At 45.9% G+C, this 19,082-nt stretch overlaps 1 protein-coding gene across 1 annotated transcript in view; it reads right to left on the bottom strand.

The window, feature by feature from the left end:
- Nucleotides 1-19,082, bottom strand: part of LOC309565795 (C-type lectin domain family 18 member A-like) — a 29,394-nt gene that overhangs the window by 8,767 nt on the left and 1,545 nt on the right. The window contains exons 2-7 of the mRNA XM_082270791.1: nucleotides 9,833-9,924; nucleotides 8,680-8,898; nucleotides 7,628-7,725; nucleotides 5,610-5,731; nucleotides 3,681-3,788; nucleotides 2,390-2,482 (exon numbers count right to left, since the gene is read on the bottom strand). Of these exons, the coding sequence (XP_082126917.1) occupies nucleotides 2,390-2,482; nucleotides 3,681-3,788; nucleotides 5,610-5,731; nucleotides 7,628-7,725; nucleotides 8,680-8,898; nucleotides 9,833-9,924 (732 nt within the window). The remainder of the gene's footprint in view (nucleotides 1-2,389; nucleotides 2,483-3,680; nucleotides 3,789-5,609; nucleotides 5,732-7,627; nucleotides 7,726-8,679; nucleotides 8,899-9,832; nucleotides 9,925-19,082) is intronic.

The following is a 19,082-nucleotide window of genomic DNA, read 5'->3' as shown; positions in this document are numbered from 1 at the left end:
ACTCTGCGATCATTGGGGGCAATGTGTGGCTGGCACTCTGCTATCATTGGGGGCAATGTGTGGCTGGCACTCTGCTATCATTGGGGGCAATGTGTGGCTGGCACTCTGCGATCATTGGGGGCAATGTGTGGCTGGCACTCTGCTATCATTGGGGGCAATGTGTGGCTGGCACTCTGCTATCATTGGGGGTAATGTGTGGCTGGCACTCTGCGATCATTGGGGGTAATGTGTGGCTGGCACTCTGCGATCATTGGGGGTAATGTGTGGCTGGCACTCTGCGATCACTGGGGGCAATGTGTGGCTGGCACTCTGCAATCATTGGGGGGCAATGTGTGGCTGGCACTCAGTCTGCAAAAAAGGGGAAGCTCCGTTGGTTTTCTTTCTCACCCCCTCCCCCCCCCCCCCCCCCGAGTCCGACAGCTAGCAGCGCACTGCAGACTGGAGTAGTAGAGAGAGGAGTCGGGGCCCGGGGGCAGAGGACATCAGTGTCCTGCTCCTGTGCCCCCTTCACCTCTCCATGTTAATGGAGAAATATGGTTTTTGACTTTTGTTTAACCTAAACACATTGCTAATAGCACTATCTACATGTTTATAGTTTAAGTATTGATATTTGCACGGTTTAGCACTGAAAACAGCCTGTTTATGTACATTTTTGCAATGCCAGTAAAAAATTGGTGCCGTCCGTAAATTTTGGACGTTTTGCCAGTAAATTTCCCTCCGGGAGGTTGGCAACACTGGTTCCAATAGGTTTCCTAATGTGACAGAACACGAAGCAGCAGAGGAGATCTTCTTACACCCACGCAAGTCTTGAATTTTGCATTTATTTTAGCAGTAAACTCCCCTTATAGACTGAAATAGACGGAGTAAAATAGTCTATTTCACTATATAATCAGTTTGTCCCTGAGCAGTGCAGGGTGTACCAAGATGGCCGTCGCCACCTTCTACCTGCAGATTTCCCGCTATACTTGCCAGAATACAATAATAATACCAATGTAATACTGTAATTCACTATATAAGGTGAATTTACTGCTAAAATAAATTAAAATTCAAGACTTGTGTGGGTATAAGAAGATGTCCGACGCTGCTTCGTTTTCTGTCACATCAGGAAACCTATTGGAACACATAGCGGCCATGTTGGAATTCATGGCACCTGCACAGTAAGTTGTTCTCGTCCGAACGTAACTTGCGGTTGCATAATCTGATGGGTAGCGGTATTCTGATAGAACACCTCATCTCCTTGACGTCAGACATCAGCGCACTCCATCTCACGCAGGGCAAGCTGCATCTTCTAGGGCGGTGGGCACTGCAGACACAGGAGGACTGAGGACAGACAGCGGGTGTTTGGTGGACCGGTCCAGGGGTGAGTTATGGAAGAAGAAAACAGGATATATAATTATTTCAAAATGTTATATTTATATAAAATAACAGATGTGGGGGCTTTTTGGTGGGCGTAATTTTTTTTTGGGGGGGACGGCAGCATTTCATTCTTGGACCCAGGCAGCACAATGTCTTGGGCCAGCCCGGCCTTTACATGTACTCAAGATAAATGAAATCTCATGCAGTTCAGGTTTATAACACAGCAAGTCGTCTGGTTGTTGTGATGATCAGGGCCCTTTGCATATGTGTATGCGGTGTCGGGAAAAGGTCATCTAGAGCCCAGGGCGGACATACTAAACTGCCCCCCCCCCCCCCAAGATGTATGAGCATTTTATGTCAGCAAACCCCCCCCCCCTCAAAAAAAAATAGCTCTAATCTGCTTTCTTACCCCCTTAGAAAAAATCCCCCCTCCTCCCAGGACAAGTACACCCCCTGCTGAAATCCCCCCTCCCAGCACAAATCCCCCCTCTTAGCTCAAATCCTCTCTCCGCAATTCCCCCCACACAAATTGACCCCCACAAAAAAAACACTCCTCTTAGCACAAATCCTCCACCCCCCCCCAAATTTACCTTCCCAGTACACATATCCCCCCCCCCCCCCCCACATTTCCAATCCTAGCACAAATACCCTCCACCATATCATGGCTTCTAACACAAACTCCCCAAATCCCCCTTTAGTGCAAATTCTCTTCTCCCATCCCCCTCCCAACAAAAATCCCCCAAATCACAACTTCTAGCACCCACTCAAATTTTCCCTCCTAGAACTATTCATACCCCCCTGACACCCCCCCCCCCCCCAAATCTTCTTGTAATGCCCCCCTCCCACCCCTCATGATACCACAGTGCCCAGGGCAGCCGTCCCTCCTGCCCACCCCTTGTCCCAGCCCTGTGTATGGCTTATAACCGGCAATCAGTGGCCTTTGTGCTGTGCCAGGGGCCGTCAGTTACGGTCATCTGTCCAGTTTAGGATCTCATTGACTCCCATGGCTCGGGTCATATATGTCATGTGTTACCTGTACATTCTTCTCCTCCGTATCCAGCTCTGCACACGCAGGTACATTCATCCTCTCTAAACCGACCGTGTACGCAGCGTGACCCACACCGCACTGCCAGAGACACAAAATATCAGTCTACAAATCCTTACACTTGGGATTTCCTACATTCTGACATTTCAAGAATTACTAAACAGCCAGGAAGACTGGAAGTTTTTTGCTGAAATGTATCTAAAATCAAAATTCTTTTTTTTTTACTTTTCCATTGGATGGAGTGATGAGGGGTTGGAGCCTCTGCCTGTGTCCCTGCTGGATAGACTTACCCTTTCTGTTTGTCCTGGTGTCACTGGGACAGAAGATGAGTTTTGAGTTGTCACCAGAACAGGAAAAGAATGGAAATATTCCAATGAGGACACTTGTTTGGGTGACAACTGTCTAAGAGGGGGATTTCCTTCATGAGCCAAGTAGGGAAGAAACAGCTTCCCAATAATACTCAAACAGCCAAAGGAAAACTGAAAGGGGTTACAGCCAGTCCTTACTCCATAAATGAAACATTTTTTTTTGGCTTTAGATACATAAAGCAGGAATAATCCCAAAAGCAAACATGTATTATATTTCAGCTTACCAATTCTTAGATGTGATGGCTGCATTCATTTTCTGTTTAAGCTTTCACTCTTCTATTTTGATCTAGTGATCCGGCCATTAAGTCTGTTATTTAACAGACAATCTCTCTTGCAGTTACAGGGATGAGACAGACCCTTTAGCACTGGCAGGGGTGCTTACAATGCTCAGCTTATATTTATTTTATGTAAACCCTTCTTCCCAAAAGGACAAAAATGTTTGTTGTAAATGACTAAGTGTGAGCTGAAGTTTGAATTCAATTTGTTAATGTATCTAAATCTGCTAGTACATCTAACCCTCCGCTCCCCCCCAGACTGACAATGCTGCACTGTCCAAATCTGCCCCTCTCTGCTCCTTCAAAGTGGGGGCGCTCTAATACAGGAGGTGTGTTACTGGCCAGATCACCGGGTGAAAACAGAGGAAAAAAGCCTAAAAAAGAAAACAAATGCAGCCACCACATCTAATGATGTTAAAATGCAATATATAACATTACATTCTTTTTAGTTTTTATACCACATTAAGCTTTTATTGGAGATGAGAGATTACCATTCTTTGTGTTTTATAAGTCATCCCCAAAACGTTTTCTACCATATTCACTAAAATGTGTTCTGATGATGGGATGTAAGTGCGCCCCGTCCTCTGTATGAATTTTCCCTGGGATCCTTTACTTCCTCCTCAGTATATCACTCACCTTGGCAGTAGCGGCCGGTGTACCCTGGCGCACAGTGACACTGGCAGTTGGTGGTGTTTAGGCGGCCATAGTTCCTACAGCTGATCCGGCAGGGGTTCCGCGGCACCTCTGTGGGTTGGACTGAGAGTCACTGACTTGGCTATGGAGACAGACTCAGGAGCAGAGCGTTGAGGAGCTCAAACAAATATCATACAATAACAAGTGACCTTCTGAGGGATTGTGAGCTCTTGTGCAGGATATTGGTTCATTATTTAGGATATTGGGCCTTTCTGTGGAATATTGCACCCTTTTGTAGGATATTGGGTTCCTATGTAGGATACTGAGTACTTATTTAGGATATTTAATTCTTAGACTATTGGGTTCTTATGTAGGATATTTGATCTTTATATAGGGCATTGGGTTCTTATTTAGGATACTGGCTCTTTTGTGGGATTTTGGGTCCTTACATAGGACATTGGGTTCTTATTTAGGATATTGGCACCTATGTAGCATATTTGGGCCCTTATTTTTGATATTTGGCTCTTATGTAGGCTATGTGTCCTTATCTAGGATATTGGCCCTTGTATAGGATATGAAGGTCTTATTAAGTATATGGGATCTTATTTAGGATTTTGCTTCTTCTGTAGGATATTGAGTCAACATATAGAATATTGGGCCATTATGGAAGATATTGGGTCATTATTTAGGATATTGAATTCTTATTCAGGATATTGGACCCCTCTAGGGGGATTTTTGGACCTTATGTAAGATATTGGATTCTTATTTAGGATGTTGGTTTTTAGTTGAGGATACTGGCCCTTTTGTAAAATATTGAGGCCTTATGTAGGATATTGCCACTCATGAAGCATTTAATATTGGGTTCTAAATAAGGATATTGTATTGAACCCTTATTTGGGATGTTGGTTCTTATGTAGGATATTGGATTGTATTTAAGATATTGGCCCTTTTGTAGGAAGTTGGGGTCACATTTAAGAAATTGGATTGAATTTACATATTGGCCCTTATGTAGGAAGTTGGGCTCTCATTCAGGATATTTGCTCTTTTGTAGGATATTGCGCTGTCATTTAGGGATATTAACTCTTATGTAGCATATTTGGCCCTTATGTATGATATTTGGCTTTCATGTAGGAACTTGTGTCCTTATTTAGGACATTGGTCTTTATGTAGAATATTGAGTCAATATAAAGGAATATTGGGATATTATGCAAGAAAATGGGTCATTATTTTGAATATTTGGCCCTTATGTATCATACTGAATTCTTATTCACGATATTGGACCCCCTATGTTGGAACTTTGGACCTTATGTAGGATATTGGATTCTTATTTAGGATGTTGGGTTTAAATTTAGGATACTGGCCCTTTTGTATGATATTGAGGCCTTATGTAGGATATTTGGTGCTTATTTAGGATATTGCTACTCATGAAGCATTTTTGCCTCTGATGTAGGATATTGGGTGCTTATTAAGGATATTGAACCCTTATTTGGGATGTTTGGCTCTTATGTAGGATGTAGGATCATATTTAAGATATTGTCCCTTAGGTAGGAAATCGGGCCCTCATTTAGGATATTGGCTCTTTTGTAGGATATTGGGTCAATATATGGTATATTGGGCCATTATGCAAGATAATGGGTCCTTATTTCGAATATTTGGCCCTTATGTAGGATATTGCGTTCTTATTTAGGATGTCAGGCTATTATGTATATTATTCTGCCATTATGCAGCATAATAGGTTCCTTATAATGATAACAGCCCTTATGTAGCATATTGGGCTTTTTATGAAAAGTACTGGGTCATTATATAGGACATTTGGCCTATATGTGGTTTATTTGATCCCTATGTTGTATATTGGGCCTTATTTAGGAATGCAGATTTTTTCAACCATCCTTATTTCTGCTCAGCCTTCCTCTTTCCCCTGCAGATCCTTACCACAAAGGCCTCCACGCTGCTCCCAGGTCTTGAAACATCCTGACCAGGTGGCTGTACAGAAGCTGCACCAGGAGCCGGACTGGTAGGGTCTGATAATCTGTCCTCCAATGTCCCAGTTACCCCTGGAAAGGGAGGGAGGGGGGGGGTAGAATGGAATATCTGGAGTTAGTTTCTTAGGGAAAAAATAATTGTACGTGGACAACATAGAGGGGACTGGCCAACTTCCCAACACACAGGATAGGCACGAACACACATTGAGGACGGTCAGAGACGTGAGCAGATCTCATGTGTAAGCGTGTAGCTTCTAATACCCGCTGCCGTGCAGTGGCGTAGCGTGGGGGGTGCAGGGGGGGCCAGCCGCACCGGGCGCAACATCTGGGGGGGAGCGCATCCGCAGTGTCACTCTGTCTGACTCTGACATACAGAGTTCACACACTGTCTGCGGCTACCTCCATCTTTAGGCTGGGAGATGTCCAGCGCGGCCGCCCTATGGCTGAAAATGGCGGGGCTGGACTGTGCCTCACCTGTCCATCAGTGATGGCTGGTGCATTGAGGGCGCAGGGGCGCCACCCCCCCTATCCATGCGTCTGGCACCCTAATCTATATGTGGATGCATGGAGTTCAATGGGTTTTTTTTTTCAATCACCTGATTAGAGCCAGAGGCTCTAATAGGCTTCAGAAAAGGGTGGACACAGGGCGCAGAGCAGTGCGCCCCGAGCCCACCCATTGTGTGACAATAGCGAATGAAAATTCGCTATTGCCACACGGATCCTCCTCCTCCTGGCCAATTCTGCATTGAAAGGGGGCACGCTGGTCTCTCTGCATTGAAAAGGGGCACGCTGGTCATTCTGCATTGAAAGGGGGCACGCTGGTCATTCTGCATTGAAAGGGGTCACTCTGGTCTCTCTGCATTGAAGGGGGCACGCTGGTCATTCTGCATTGAAAGGGGGCACGCTGGTCATTCTGCATTGAAAGGGGGCACGCTGGTCTCTTTGCACTGAAAGGGGGCACGCTGCTCATTCTGCATTGAAAGGGGGCACGCTGCTCATTCTGCATTGAAAGGGGGCACACTGCTCATTCTGCATTGAAAGGGGGCACGCTGGTCTCTCTGCATTGAAAGGGGGCACGCTGGTCATTCTGCATTGAAAGGGGGCACGCTGGTCATTCTGCATTGAAAGGGGGCACGCTGGTCTCTCTGCATTGAAAGGGGGCACACTGGTCTCTCTGCATTGAAGGGGGCATGCTGGTCCCTCTGCATTGAAGGGGGCACGCTGGTCATTCTGCATTGAAAGGGGGTACGCTGGTCTCTTTGCACTGAAAGGGGGCATGCTGGTCATTCTGCTTTGAAAGGGGGCACGCTGGTCTCTCTGCATTGAAAGGGGGCACGCTGGTCTCTCTGCAATCAAAGGGGGCACGGTGGTCATTCTGCATTGAAAGTGGGCACCCTGGTCATTCTGCATTGAAAGGGGGCACGCTGGTCATTCTGCATTGAAAGGGGGCACGCTGGTCTCTCTGCATTGAAAGGGGGCACGCTGGTCTCTCTGCATTGAAAGGGGGCAATGTTTGTTTTCATAACAAACAATACATGTGCTTAGGGGGTAAGGGTTTCTTTAACTAATCTAGTGGAAGAGATTCGAGTGCTAAAATCCTGCGGGTTAGGGGGCGCAAATTACTTGCCCCGGGTGCTGACAACCCACGCTACGCCACTGCTGCCGTGTTCAGCTATTATGCTGGAAAGTGTATGTAGATCAGCCACAAGACATGTTAGTGCACTGCAGTGTCTGGCTTTAGGAAGACAGAAGAACAGAAGAGAGTAATACAATTAAAAGGGGGTGTTTGATGGGAGTGATGTAGTTGGTGAATAGGAGTGCAAGGCCAACCGGTGCAGGGTAAAAGGAATGGGTAGAGTTCAGGCACAACTGTCTGGTACATGCAGCTATAATGTTACTGTGTAGTAGTCTTGTCTTGGTGAGTTATGGGGATGGTTCTAAAGGGCAAGAGATGTCACATGACCTTACCCCGGGGAATATGCACACACCATCATGTCAGTGTCACCTTGCTCTGAGGGGCATCTACTGATAGCGCAGCCCAGCTCCCATGATGTGGCCCATACCATCTGCGGGACAGAGGGGACAGAACCCTGCTGAACACCTTTGGGATGAAATGGAACCCCAGTTTTGACTCAGGTTTTCTTATCCAGCATCAGTACCTGACCTCACAAATGGTCACAAATTCCCACAAAATCATGTGAAAAGCCTTCCCAGAAGGGTGGAAGATGTTAGAGCAACATAGGGGGCAACTCCATTATACTGGCCATGTAGGGGAGGGGGTGCAATTTCATATTAATGTCCATGGAGGAAAGGGGCAACTCCATGTTAATGTACATGGGGGAGGGGCAATTTTATATCAATGTCAAAGGGGCAACTCCATATTGATGTCGAGGGGGGTTGGGGCAACTCCAGTCCATATTAATGTCCATGTGGGAGAGGAGGAAGGGGAGACCACATATCAATATATATGAGGGAGGGGCAACTCATGGGGGTGGGAAAGGGGCAGGTTCAACTCTATGTTATTGGCTATGGCTTTAGAATGGGATTCCAACAAGCCCACATTAATGTCATAGGGCAGGGATCCTCAAACTACGGCCCTCTAGCTGTTGGGGAACTACATGTCCCACGAGGCATTGTAAAACTCTGACATTCACAGACATGACTAGGCATGATGGGAATTGTAGTTCCTGAACAGCTGGAGGGCCATAGTTTGAAGACCCCTGTCATAGGGGAATGAGAAAGAGGGGCAACTGGTTTTGGCCATGGCCAAAGTTTTGGAAGGTAGTTTCCAAAAAGTTCACTTTCTGTTTCTATATTAATATAACCGGAGGCGGGGGGGGGGTCAACTCCATATTAGAGGCCATGAAAATGGGAGGGGAAACTCCATATTGATGGCCATGGGGGGTAGGCAGGTGGCAACTCAATATTAATGGCCATGGTTTTTGAGTTGGATTTCCACAAGCCCATGTATGAGTGATGGTCATGTGTCCATATGTTGTGTATATATACCATCCCCTCACCTGGGTGTAATGGTGACAGGTCCAGGTAGGGGCGCACTGTGCACTCTCAAAGTCAAAATTTTCTCCCTGGCGGTACCAGAGGTGAATCACATCCAGTAAGGAGGTCGTCTTTGCTGGGAAACTCTGTGCATTCCACCCAACCTGGCGATCATCCGGAGGTGCGAATCGGCACTGGGAGGCCACAGTTTGGGCCTGAGAGCGCAGATCCTCACTCCACATCTAACAAGACAGAGAGAAAACGGTGATATCATGAATACTCCTCGTTTATTACTCCGAAATATGGTGCCACGCCACCTCACATTGTATTACATCACAATGCAAAAGCTACTATGAATTATTTACTGTAGTGGGGTCTTATTTTGTGGCTGAACCAAAAGGGTCAAAGAGACTATCTATACATAATAGGTGCTAAAGGGGTGTGGCCACATGTTAATTAGAACGTTTTTGAGTTTTAACTTTTTTTTTTTGCATTTTCTGTAATATGTACAATGTCAGAAATCCAGCAGGGATGGAGGAAGGCTAATTTAAAGTTGTATTAAACCTAAATTTTAAACATTGCCCTATAGACAAGCTTTTTATGAGTATTACCTGTAGGCACCTTGGCAATAGTGTAAACCGGTGCCATTTAGTATTTATATGTTCATCTGTTGAATTACAGCAGTTTTTATGATTAAACTGAATGTATGGCCAAAATTGTTTTTCCTCCATTTGGGATGTCAGTTTATGTTTTACTCTCTGAGTTCCATTCGGGAAATTCATCTTTTTACTTTCAGATCTATTCTTGTCTTGTCGCTGGGATAGGTTTTTCCAGTCTGAAGATTTCCCCTCACTTCCTGTTCTGGTGACACCTGTAATAATTTGTATTTCCCATAACCTAATGTCCCTGTGACACCAGAAGAACAGAGGGGTGAATATCCCCAGTGGGGACACAGATAACAATAAAAACTTGACATAAGGTCTGTTAGCTCATCCCTGGGGTCCAGGCTGGCTCCTAGGACCTGAGGGTCTGGCAGTGCAGTGGAGGGACAGATGTGCAATGGCTTTTATGGTCCCTCAGAGAGGAAAGTGAAATAGTTTCCCATCAGAGTTCAGCCAGGAATAAGGAGTGTCACAGAACATCTACAATCCATTTCTGATCCCCAACACCACTCACCATCCTTCTCATGTTGGCTGCTGGAGGATTCACACAGCCGCGGAGCTTGTTATGTAGAGAGACCACCGCAAAGATTTCCCTCTCCCCAACACCTGCAAAACACAGAGTTCATGCCAGTGCCATGTACCTACATCCAGATGTGGCTACTCAGGCCGTGCCAGGTGCTACATACCTATACTCAGATGTGGAGGCTCAGTGAAGCCATGACGGTGCTACATACCTATACCCAGATGTAGGGTCTCAGAGAAGCCGTGCCGGTGCTAAATACCTATACTCAGATGTGGGGGCTCAGAGAAGCCGTGCCAGTACCATTTAACTACAACTCTGGGGCAGTGGCGGCGTGTGCGTTGGGGGTGCAGGGGCGTCGCCCCCCCCATCCATGCATCCGGCCCCCTTATCTGCACGCCGGACGCATGGAGTTCAATGGGGATTTTTTTTCTTCTGAAGCACGTGATTAGAGCCAAAGAATGGGGGCACGCTGTGGTAACTCTGCATTGAATGGGGGCACGCTGTGGTAACTCTGCATTGAATGGGGGCACACTATACTTTGATAACTGAAGGCCCCTTTCACACTTTTGTGACCTCAAAGTCATGCAATTTTTTGCTGCGTTTTTTGCCGCAAAGCAATGCCTATTCAATTTTTCTGTTTGCGCCCCCCCCCCCCCCAAATTTTGAACATCAGCCGCCACTGCTCTGGGGGCTCAGAGAATCCAGGCCATTGTTTTGCACCTAAACCCAGATGTGGGGGTTTAGAGATGCTGTGCCAGTAACAGTTACCTACCCCCCCCCCCCCCACATACTAGCACTCAGAGAGGCCATGCCAGTGCCACATACCTGCACTCAGATGTGGGAACTCAGAGAATCCATGCCAGTGTTATATACCTACACTCAGATGTGGGACTCAGCGAGGCCATGCCAGTGCAACTCACCTACACCCAGATATGGGGGCTCAGAGAATTCATGCCACTGTTTTGTACTAGGACTCAGAGAGGTTGTGCCAGTACCACTTACTTGCCCCCCGATTGTGGAGGCCCAAAGAGGCTGTGCCAAGGCCAGATGTGGCTGCTCAGAGGAGCTAGGCAGTGCCACATACAGTGCCTTGAAAAAGTACTCATACCCCTTGAAATTTTCCACATTTTGTCATGTTACACCCAAAAACATAAATGTATTTTATTCGGATTTTATGTGATAGACCCACACAAAGTGGCACATAATTGTGAAATGGAAGGAAAATGATTAATGGTTAATTTTCAACAAATATGTGAATTCACTGCAATTACAGCTGCAAGTCTTTTTGGGGATGTCTCTACCAGCTTTGCACATCCCGAGAGTGACGTTTTTGCCCATTCTTCTTTGCAAAATAGCTCAAGCTCAAGATTGGAGAGCGTCTGCGAACAGCAATGCCACAGATTCTCAACCGGATTTAGGTCTGGACTTTGACTGAGCCATTCTAACACATGAATATACTTTGATCTAAACCATTCCATTGTAGCTCTGGCTGTATGTTTAGGGTCTTTGTCCTGATGGAAGGTGAACTTCCGCCTCAGTCTCAAGTCTTTTGAACAGGTTTTCTTCTAAGATGGCCCTGTATATGGATTCATCCATCTTCCCAGCAACTCTGACCAGCTTCCCTATCCCTGCTGAAGAAAAGCATCCCCACAACATGATGCTGCCACCACCATAATGTTTCATGGTGGGGATGGTGTGTTCAGGGTGATGTGCAGTGTTAGTTTTCCACCACACATAGCAATTTGCTTTTAGCCCAAGAAGTTTAATTTTGGTCTCATCTGACCAGAGCACCTTCTTCCACATTTGCTGTGTCCCCCACATGGCTTCTCACAAACTGCAAATGAGACTTCTTATGGCTTTCATTCAAAATGACTTTCTTCTTGCCACTCTTCCACAAAGGGCAGTTTTGTGGAGCGCACGACTAATAGTTGTCCTGTGGACAGATTCTCCCACCTGAGATGTGGATCTCTGGAGCATGGACCTCTTGGCTGCTTCTCTGATTAATGCTATCCTTGTCCGGCCTGTCAGTTTAGGTGGACGGCCATGTCTTGGTAGGTTTGCAGTTGTGCCATACACTTTCCATTTTCAGATGATGGATTGAACAGTGTTCCGTGAGATGTTCAAAGCTTGGGATATTTTTTTTTTATCATGATGCTGTTTGTTCACTAAGGTTCCCTAACAAACCTCACAGAGGGCTTCACAGAACAGCTGTATTTATACTGAGATTAAATTACACACAGGTAACCTCTATTTACTAATTAGGTGACTTCTGAAGACAATTGGTTCCACTAGATTTTAGTTAGGGGTATCAGAGTAAAGGGGCTGAATACAAATACACGCCACACTTTTCATATATTTATTTGTAAAAATATTTGAAAACCATTTATCATTTTCCTGCCAATTTGTGTTGGTCTATCACATAAAATCCCAATAAGATACATTTACGTTTTTGGTTGTAACGTGACAAAATGTGGAAAATTTCAAGGGGTATGAATACTTTTTCAAGGCGCTGTACCTACATCGAGGTGTGGGGTTCAGACCATGGCAGAGTCACATACTTACACCCAGAAGAAAGGACTCAGAGAATCCATGGCAGCTTTATGTACCTTCACCCAGATGTGGGTTCTCAGAGAGGCTGCATCAGTGCCACTTACCTACAACAAGATGTGAGGGCTCAGAGAGGCCAAGTCAGAGTTACATACTGATATCCGGATGTGAGGGCTCAGAGAGGCCGTGCCAGAGTTACATACCGATATCCAGATGTGAGGGCTCAGAGAAGCCGTGCCAGAGTTACATACCGATACCCAGATGTGAGGGCTCAGAGAGGCCGTGCCAGAGTTACATACCGATACCCAGATGTGAGGGCTCAGAGAGGCCGTGCCAGAGTTACATACCGATACCCAGATGTGAGCGTTCAGAGAGGCTGTGCCAGAGTTACATACCGATACCCAGATGTGAGGGCTCAGAGAGGCCGTGCCAGAGTTACATACCGATACCCAGATGTGAGGGCTCAGAGAGGCCGTGCCAGAGTTACATACCGATACCCAGATGTGAGGGCTCAGAGAGGCCGTTCCAGAGTTACATACCAATACCCAGATGTGAGGGTTCAGAGAGGCCGTACCAGAGTTACATACCGATACCCACATGTGAGGGCTCAGAGAGGCCGTACCAGAGTTACATACCGATACCCAGATGTGAGGGTTCAGAGAGGCCGTGCCAGAGTTACATACCGATACCCAGATGTGAGGGCTCAGAGAGGCCGTTCCAGAGTTACATACAGATACCTAGATGTTAAAGACAAAAGATACCGTGCATATAGGCCCTTACCCCTAGTAAATATGAAAACACAAAAGATAGGAGAAAGTGGGGCTTTGCGGGGCAGTGGGAGTAGAAGGATCACACCAAAACCAACTTCTAAAAATAATTTATATTTTATTAAATTTCATCATAAAAAAACATGGGCATATGCGCTCATGTTGACAAGAACAAAAAACATATAGAAAATGCTTATAAAATCAATTCATAGGAGTTATTTAAATAGAAATACATCCCATAAGGGAAAAGAACCAAGAGCCTGTATAGGATGGAAAAAGTGGGAATGCGGTCAATGTAGGTCCCCAGCAAGTCGACGCATTTCGCTCAAGGCTTCCTCAGGGCCATGGGGCCATGACAGACCGGTATTTCCTTTTTAATGACTCAGGAGATGACAGATTGGCGACACATAGAACACTGGGTATTATTCCCTTAATGCTTGTATAAAGCCTTCAATATGTACATATATTCACTCATTTATTTTAGGCTAGGTGTCCAGCCTCTCAATCACTGCAAAGAGCACCTCTTTCTATGCTAACATCAAATAGCAATTTGTTATGGCTTGATAGTCAAAACTCTTTTATATGTCCAACTGTGCTGTTCTGGGAATACGGTGGTTACCACACTGGTGATTGCACTTCATAAGTCCACCTATCGTTTCCTCTTTCCTTAGCCAGACCCGATGGGGTAGTTATTTGATGTGTATGTGCGATACAAACATGCAATCCTTACAGCGTGTTTGCAGTATATGAGTGGCTTCAGGCAGGAACCTATAGCATCATATCATCCTATTTCAGAACGGTGGGAGGGGGGATGGTGTACCCCAGGTCCAACAGGTCCTTGTAGTTGTTCACGCCAGCCAGTCTATGTGTCGCCAATCTGTCATCTCCTGAGTCATTAAAAAGGAAATACCGGTCTGTCATGGTCTCACTGACCCTGAGGAAGCCTTGAGCGAAACACGTCGGCTTGCTGGGGACCTACATTGACCGCATTCCATCTGAGACCCACTTTTTCCATCCTATACAGGCTCTTAGTTCTTTTCCCTTATGGGATGTATTTCTATTTAAATGACTCCTATGAATTGATTTTATAAGAATTTTTCTATATGTTTTTTGTTCTTGTCAACATGAGCGCATATGCCCATGTTTTTTATGACGAAAATGTATTAATAAAATGTAAATTATTTTTAGAAGTTGGTTTTGGTGTGATCCTTCTACTCCCACTGGCCCGCAAAGCCCCACTTTCTCCTATCTTTTGTGATACCCAGATGTGAGGGCTCAGAGAAGCCGTACCAGAGTTACATACCGATACCCAGATGTGAGGGCTCAGAGAGGCCGTGCCAGAGTTACATACTGATACCTAGATGTGAGGGCTCAGAGAGGCCGTACCAGAGTTACATACCGATACCCAGATGTGAGGGTTCAGAGAGGCCATACCAGAGTTACATACCGATACCCAGATGTGAGGGTTCAGAGAGGCCATACCAGAGTTACATACCGATACCCAGATGTGAGGGCTCAGAGAGGCCGTGCCAGAGTTACATACCGATACCCAGATGTGAGGGCTCAGAGAGGCCGTGCCAGAGTTACATACCGATACCCAGATGTGAGGGCTCAGAGAGGCCGTGCCAGAGTTACATACTGATACCTAGATGTGAGGGCTCAGAGAGGCCGTACCAGAGTTACATACCGATACCCAGATGTGAGGGTTCAGAGAGGCCGTGCCAGAGTTACATACCGATACCCAGATGTGAGGGTTCAGAGAGGCCATACCAGAGTTACATACCGATACCCAGATGTGAGGGTTCAGAGAGGCCATACCAGAGTTACATACCGATACCCAGATGTGAGGGCTCAGAGAGGCCGTGCCAGAGTTACATACTGATACCTAGATGTGAGGGCTCAGAGAGGCCGTGCCAGAGTTACATACCGATACCCAGATGTGAGGGCTCAGAGAGGCCGTGCCAGAGTTACATACCGATACCCAGATGTGAGGGCTCAGAGAGGCCGTGCCAGAGTTACATACCGATACCCAGATGTGAGGGCTCAGAGAGGCCGTGCCAGAGTTACATACCGATACCCAGATGTGAGGGTTCAGAGAGGCCGTGCCAGAGTTACATACCGATACCCAGATGTGAGGGCTCAGAGAGGCCATGTCAGTGCAACATACCGAAATGTGGGACCCAGAGAGGCTGCACTGTTGCATACCTACACTTATGTGGGCTCTCATCTCAAAAACAATATTAATCTAGTAAAAAATAATGCCCCTGAATGTTTAGCTTTACATGTATAAATGAGAAGAGCAATGGTTAAATTTCTGGAAGAATGGTCAAACATTCCCATAGACACTCCTAAACCTTGTGGACAGCCTTCCCAGAAGCGTTGAAGCTGTTATAGCTGCAAAGGGTGGGCCAACTCAGTATTGAACCCTACAGACTAAAGCCTCGTACACACGATCAGATTATTGGATGAACTTTTGTCTGTTTTCTGTTGCATGCTAGTCTCATATGGAAAGTGAAGAGGTTAATCTCATATGAAAATTCTCGTATGACAGAACTCAACCTCAGAAGTGATGTCATTTGTTGAATTGTTTTGTATGTATGCTTTCATTTCCGAGCATGCCTAGTGTTGCTCTTACGATTTTTTCGGACAAGAACTGTACTAATGAAATGAACATCAGACGTGTTTATGTATGATAAAAATTTTATAGCCTGAACATTCAGCTTTTGCCGTACGAAAAATCATAATCGGCTGTGAAAAGTACCGTACCAACGATCCGAAAATCAGCAGATCGTTGGTCGGACAAAATTTTACTAGCGATTTTCTTATCGCGTGTACGGGCCTTTAGAATGGGATGCCATTAAAGTTCATGTGTCCCAATATTTTACTTTTGACAATATAGTAGAGTCAAAACTGGAGTAGAGGATGGCAGCTTATGTTATTCTATTGGTTGAACTAGATGGACTTTTTTCAGCCAGTGTTATGGGTGCATACACGGATTTTCTCAGAGTGGTAATTGGAAGGTACGCTTCACTGACTGCAGCTGGCTCTTTTGGGAGCCATGCCATAGATTAGCAAATGCAGAGTAATATGTACAAATTAACACAGCTCCAACCACAACTCTGACCAGTCCAGACCAGTTTGGAGGCAATCAGTGAGGGGAGTCCCACTCTTCATACTTACATTCTTCAAGCTCAAAGACTGGCCAGTGATAGCAGAAGATGCAAAACCATAGATGGACTAAGCCAGTGCTCTCCTCTGACATGAGGGTGTAATGGCCGCTCGGGAACCTGCCAAGGCCCATCGTATGTGCCCACCAATAAAAGAGAATGGCACCCACACTCCGAGATCTCCAGAACCTGAATCTAATGCGATTGTACCTGGGTCCCACCAGGATCCTGAAACGAATGCCCCGTACACACGTACCGATTGTCGGCCGTAAATATTCGGCCGACGACCGATTTTAGGCTTGTTAGTATGATGCTTCCGACAGCGCACTTTCGGCCGAATAGAATCTGATGTGCATGCTTTAAAATTTTTGTTGGCCAACACCAGAACGGCCGATTGTTCGCCAGTCAGTACAGAATTCGGCCGACAATCAGCAGATTTGCAAGACTGGGCATGCTCAGAAAAGAAAAAACACAGGGAAAGTTAACCATCACATGACATCACTTCTGCAGTCGGCTGTTGTTGGCCGACAAAATTCGTGTGCAGTCTTTTGCACTTTTCAACAGACACGACAGCCCTGGACAAAAGACGGCCGATCGTTCGGCCGACGATCAGTACGTGTGTACGGGGCTTTACACATTGCACCCAGCCAAAATGATAAGTCAGAAATCTGTGACCAAGTCCATTGGTTGGGTGTTTCTTCTCTGATGGAATTGGATTGCGCACCCCGATTTGGGGTTAATTCAGTGATTTTATTGACTTTACAACTATCTGCACAGCATTTGAACATCAGTGTTTAAGGGTTCATTCACACTATGGCATTACGTTACCGCAAAGCACATTAAATGCATCGGTGCAATAAAGTACCATGTATTCTGAATAGCATCCCAATGGACCTTGCTGAGGGACGTGCCTTGGGGAGCAATGCACAGGAATACACCAAAGTGTGTTGCAGTGCCCTACTAAAAATACTGCATGCACCATTTTTTGGCTGCACGCTGCACCATAGCACAGGGAATTGGGGTCCATTCACAATGCATAACCATTGACTCAGAATGAATGGCACCAACATTATACCAATACACTTACCATGCAATGCCATAGTGTGATCCAGCCTATATTCCACACCTCTACTGTATATGGCATAACAGTTTGTACAATTTCCTTTAGATTCACCAAAACTTTTTTTTTTTTTGTATGGGCCTAACACAATGGTCAATCTATAAAAGGGCCTCAACTGTGGCCTTTGACATCACCAAGGGGCTGCAAATTATTGCTACAGAGGACTGTCCCAGACTGCAACAATACTACTAGAGATGGTCGGAGACTTGGGATCTGTCACATGAGACTGCTAGAAATCACTGCAATCATCCCCTCTTTAATAAGTGTTTTCACTCCTACCAGTGCTGGGACTAGGTTATCCAGCACCCAGGGCTAAGATGCCATACGGGGGAGGGGGGGGGGGTGTAATTATGTGCAACCTTTGGGGATCCTTCACCCAGCAGTCACATGATTGTCAAAATCACTGCTGCTGGCTCTACACCTGTCAGCCATGTAACAAAAGGAAGACGCCACCATCCCTACAGTACATTGTGCCCAGGGCAGCCACCCTTCCCACCCACCCCGGACTCCCAAGGTCTACACAACGGGGGAGGTTTACCAAAAGTGGTGCATGCAGAATCTGGTGCAGGTGTGTATAGTAACCAATCAGCTTACAGGATTCATTGGCAAAACTTAACTGAACACGCTGAAGTTAGAAGCTGATTGGTTACTATGCACAACTGCACCAGTTTTAGTAAATCTCCCCAAATGAGTTCTAAAAGGGCACCAGGAACCTGGGCAATCCATTGTACTTGTAAATAATCTAGCAGCCCTCGTGACACATTGGTTTCAGAAGAGCTAATGAAGATTGCACTAGACCAGAACGTGTGTGGGAAGGTTAGGAAGCAATTCCATACATAGTGCAGGGGGACACTTTATTCTACTTTCTAACAAAGCAATCAAGCTTCTTGCAATGACCCAGAACAGAAGGTTCACTATATTGGCAGACACCTGACTGTATGGCTAGAAAGATGGGGACACTTTTCCCCTTCGGTGATTGAGTTCAGCTCTCTCCACTGAAGATATCACAGATTAGGCACCCTGCACCTCAGCCCACCTAAATACCTTTTAGATAAATTGGAACATTGATGGTAAGCCAGGACTTCTTATTTAACATCAGTACTTGACCTCACAAATGGGCACAAATTCCCAGACACCCACAAAAATCTTGTGGAACTTCCTCCCAGAAGAGTGGAGTAGGTTAAGGCCTCCATTATACTGGTCATGGGGGGGGGGGCGCAATTTCATATTAAAATCCCGTGGAAAGTCTTCCCAGAAGAGAGAGGATGTTGTATCCACAATAGAGGGGGGAGGATGACAACTCCATATTAATGACCATGGTTTTGGACTGGGATGTCAGGGGTACACAAACCTTTGATGGAGCTATACAGGAAAAAAGGGGACAAAATGGTGCTCTAATTTACTTTTATTTCAGTTTGAGCTATTGAACTCGGTAAACATACATTTCAAAATACAACTGATGAGAGCCTAGAAAACAGAGGACATTGACCTCAACCCTATTGAGCACCTTTGGGATGAACTGGAATGCTGATGGTGAGGCAGGTCTTCTCATCCAACATCAGTACCTGGCCTCACAAATGGGCACAAATTACCACAGGCACCCTCCAAAATTTTGTGGAAAGTCTTCCCAGAAGAGTGGA

Source organism: Pelophylax lessonae (genome assembly GCF_965119305.1).
Source record: "Pelophylax lessonae genome assembly, chromosome: 10".
Classification (NCBI taxonomy): domain Eukaryota; kingdom Metazoa; phylum Chordata; class Amphibia; order Anura; family Ranidae; genus Pelophylax; species Pelophylax lessonae.
The sequence above is the reverse complement of the archived record's forward strand: the minus strand, read 5'-3'. Positions and strand labels throughout refer to the sequence as shown.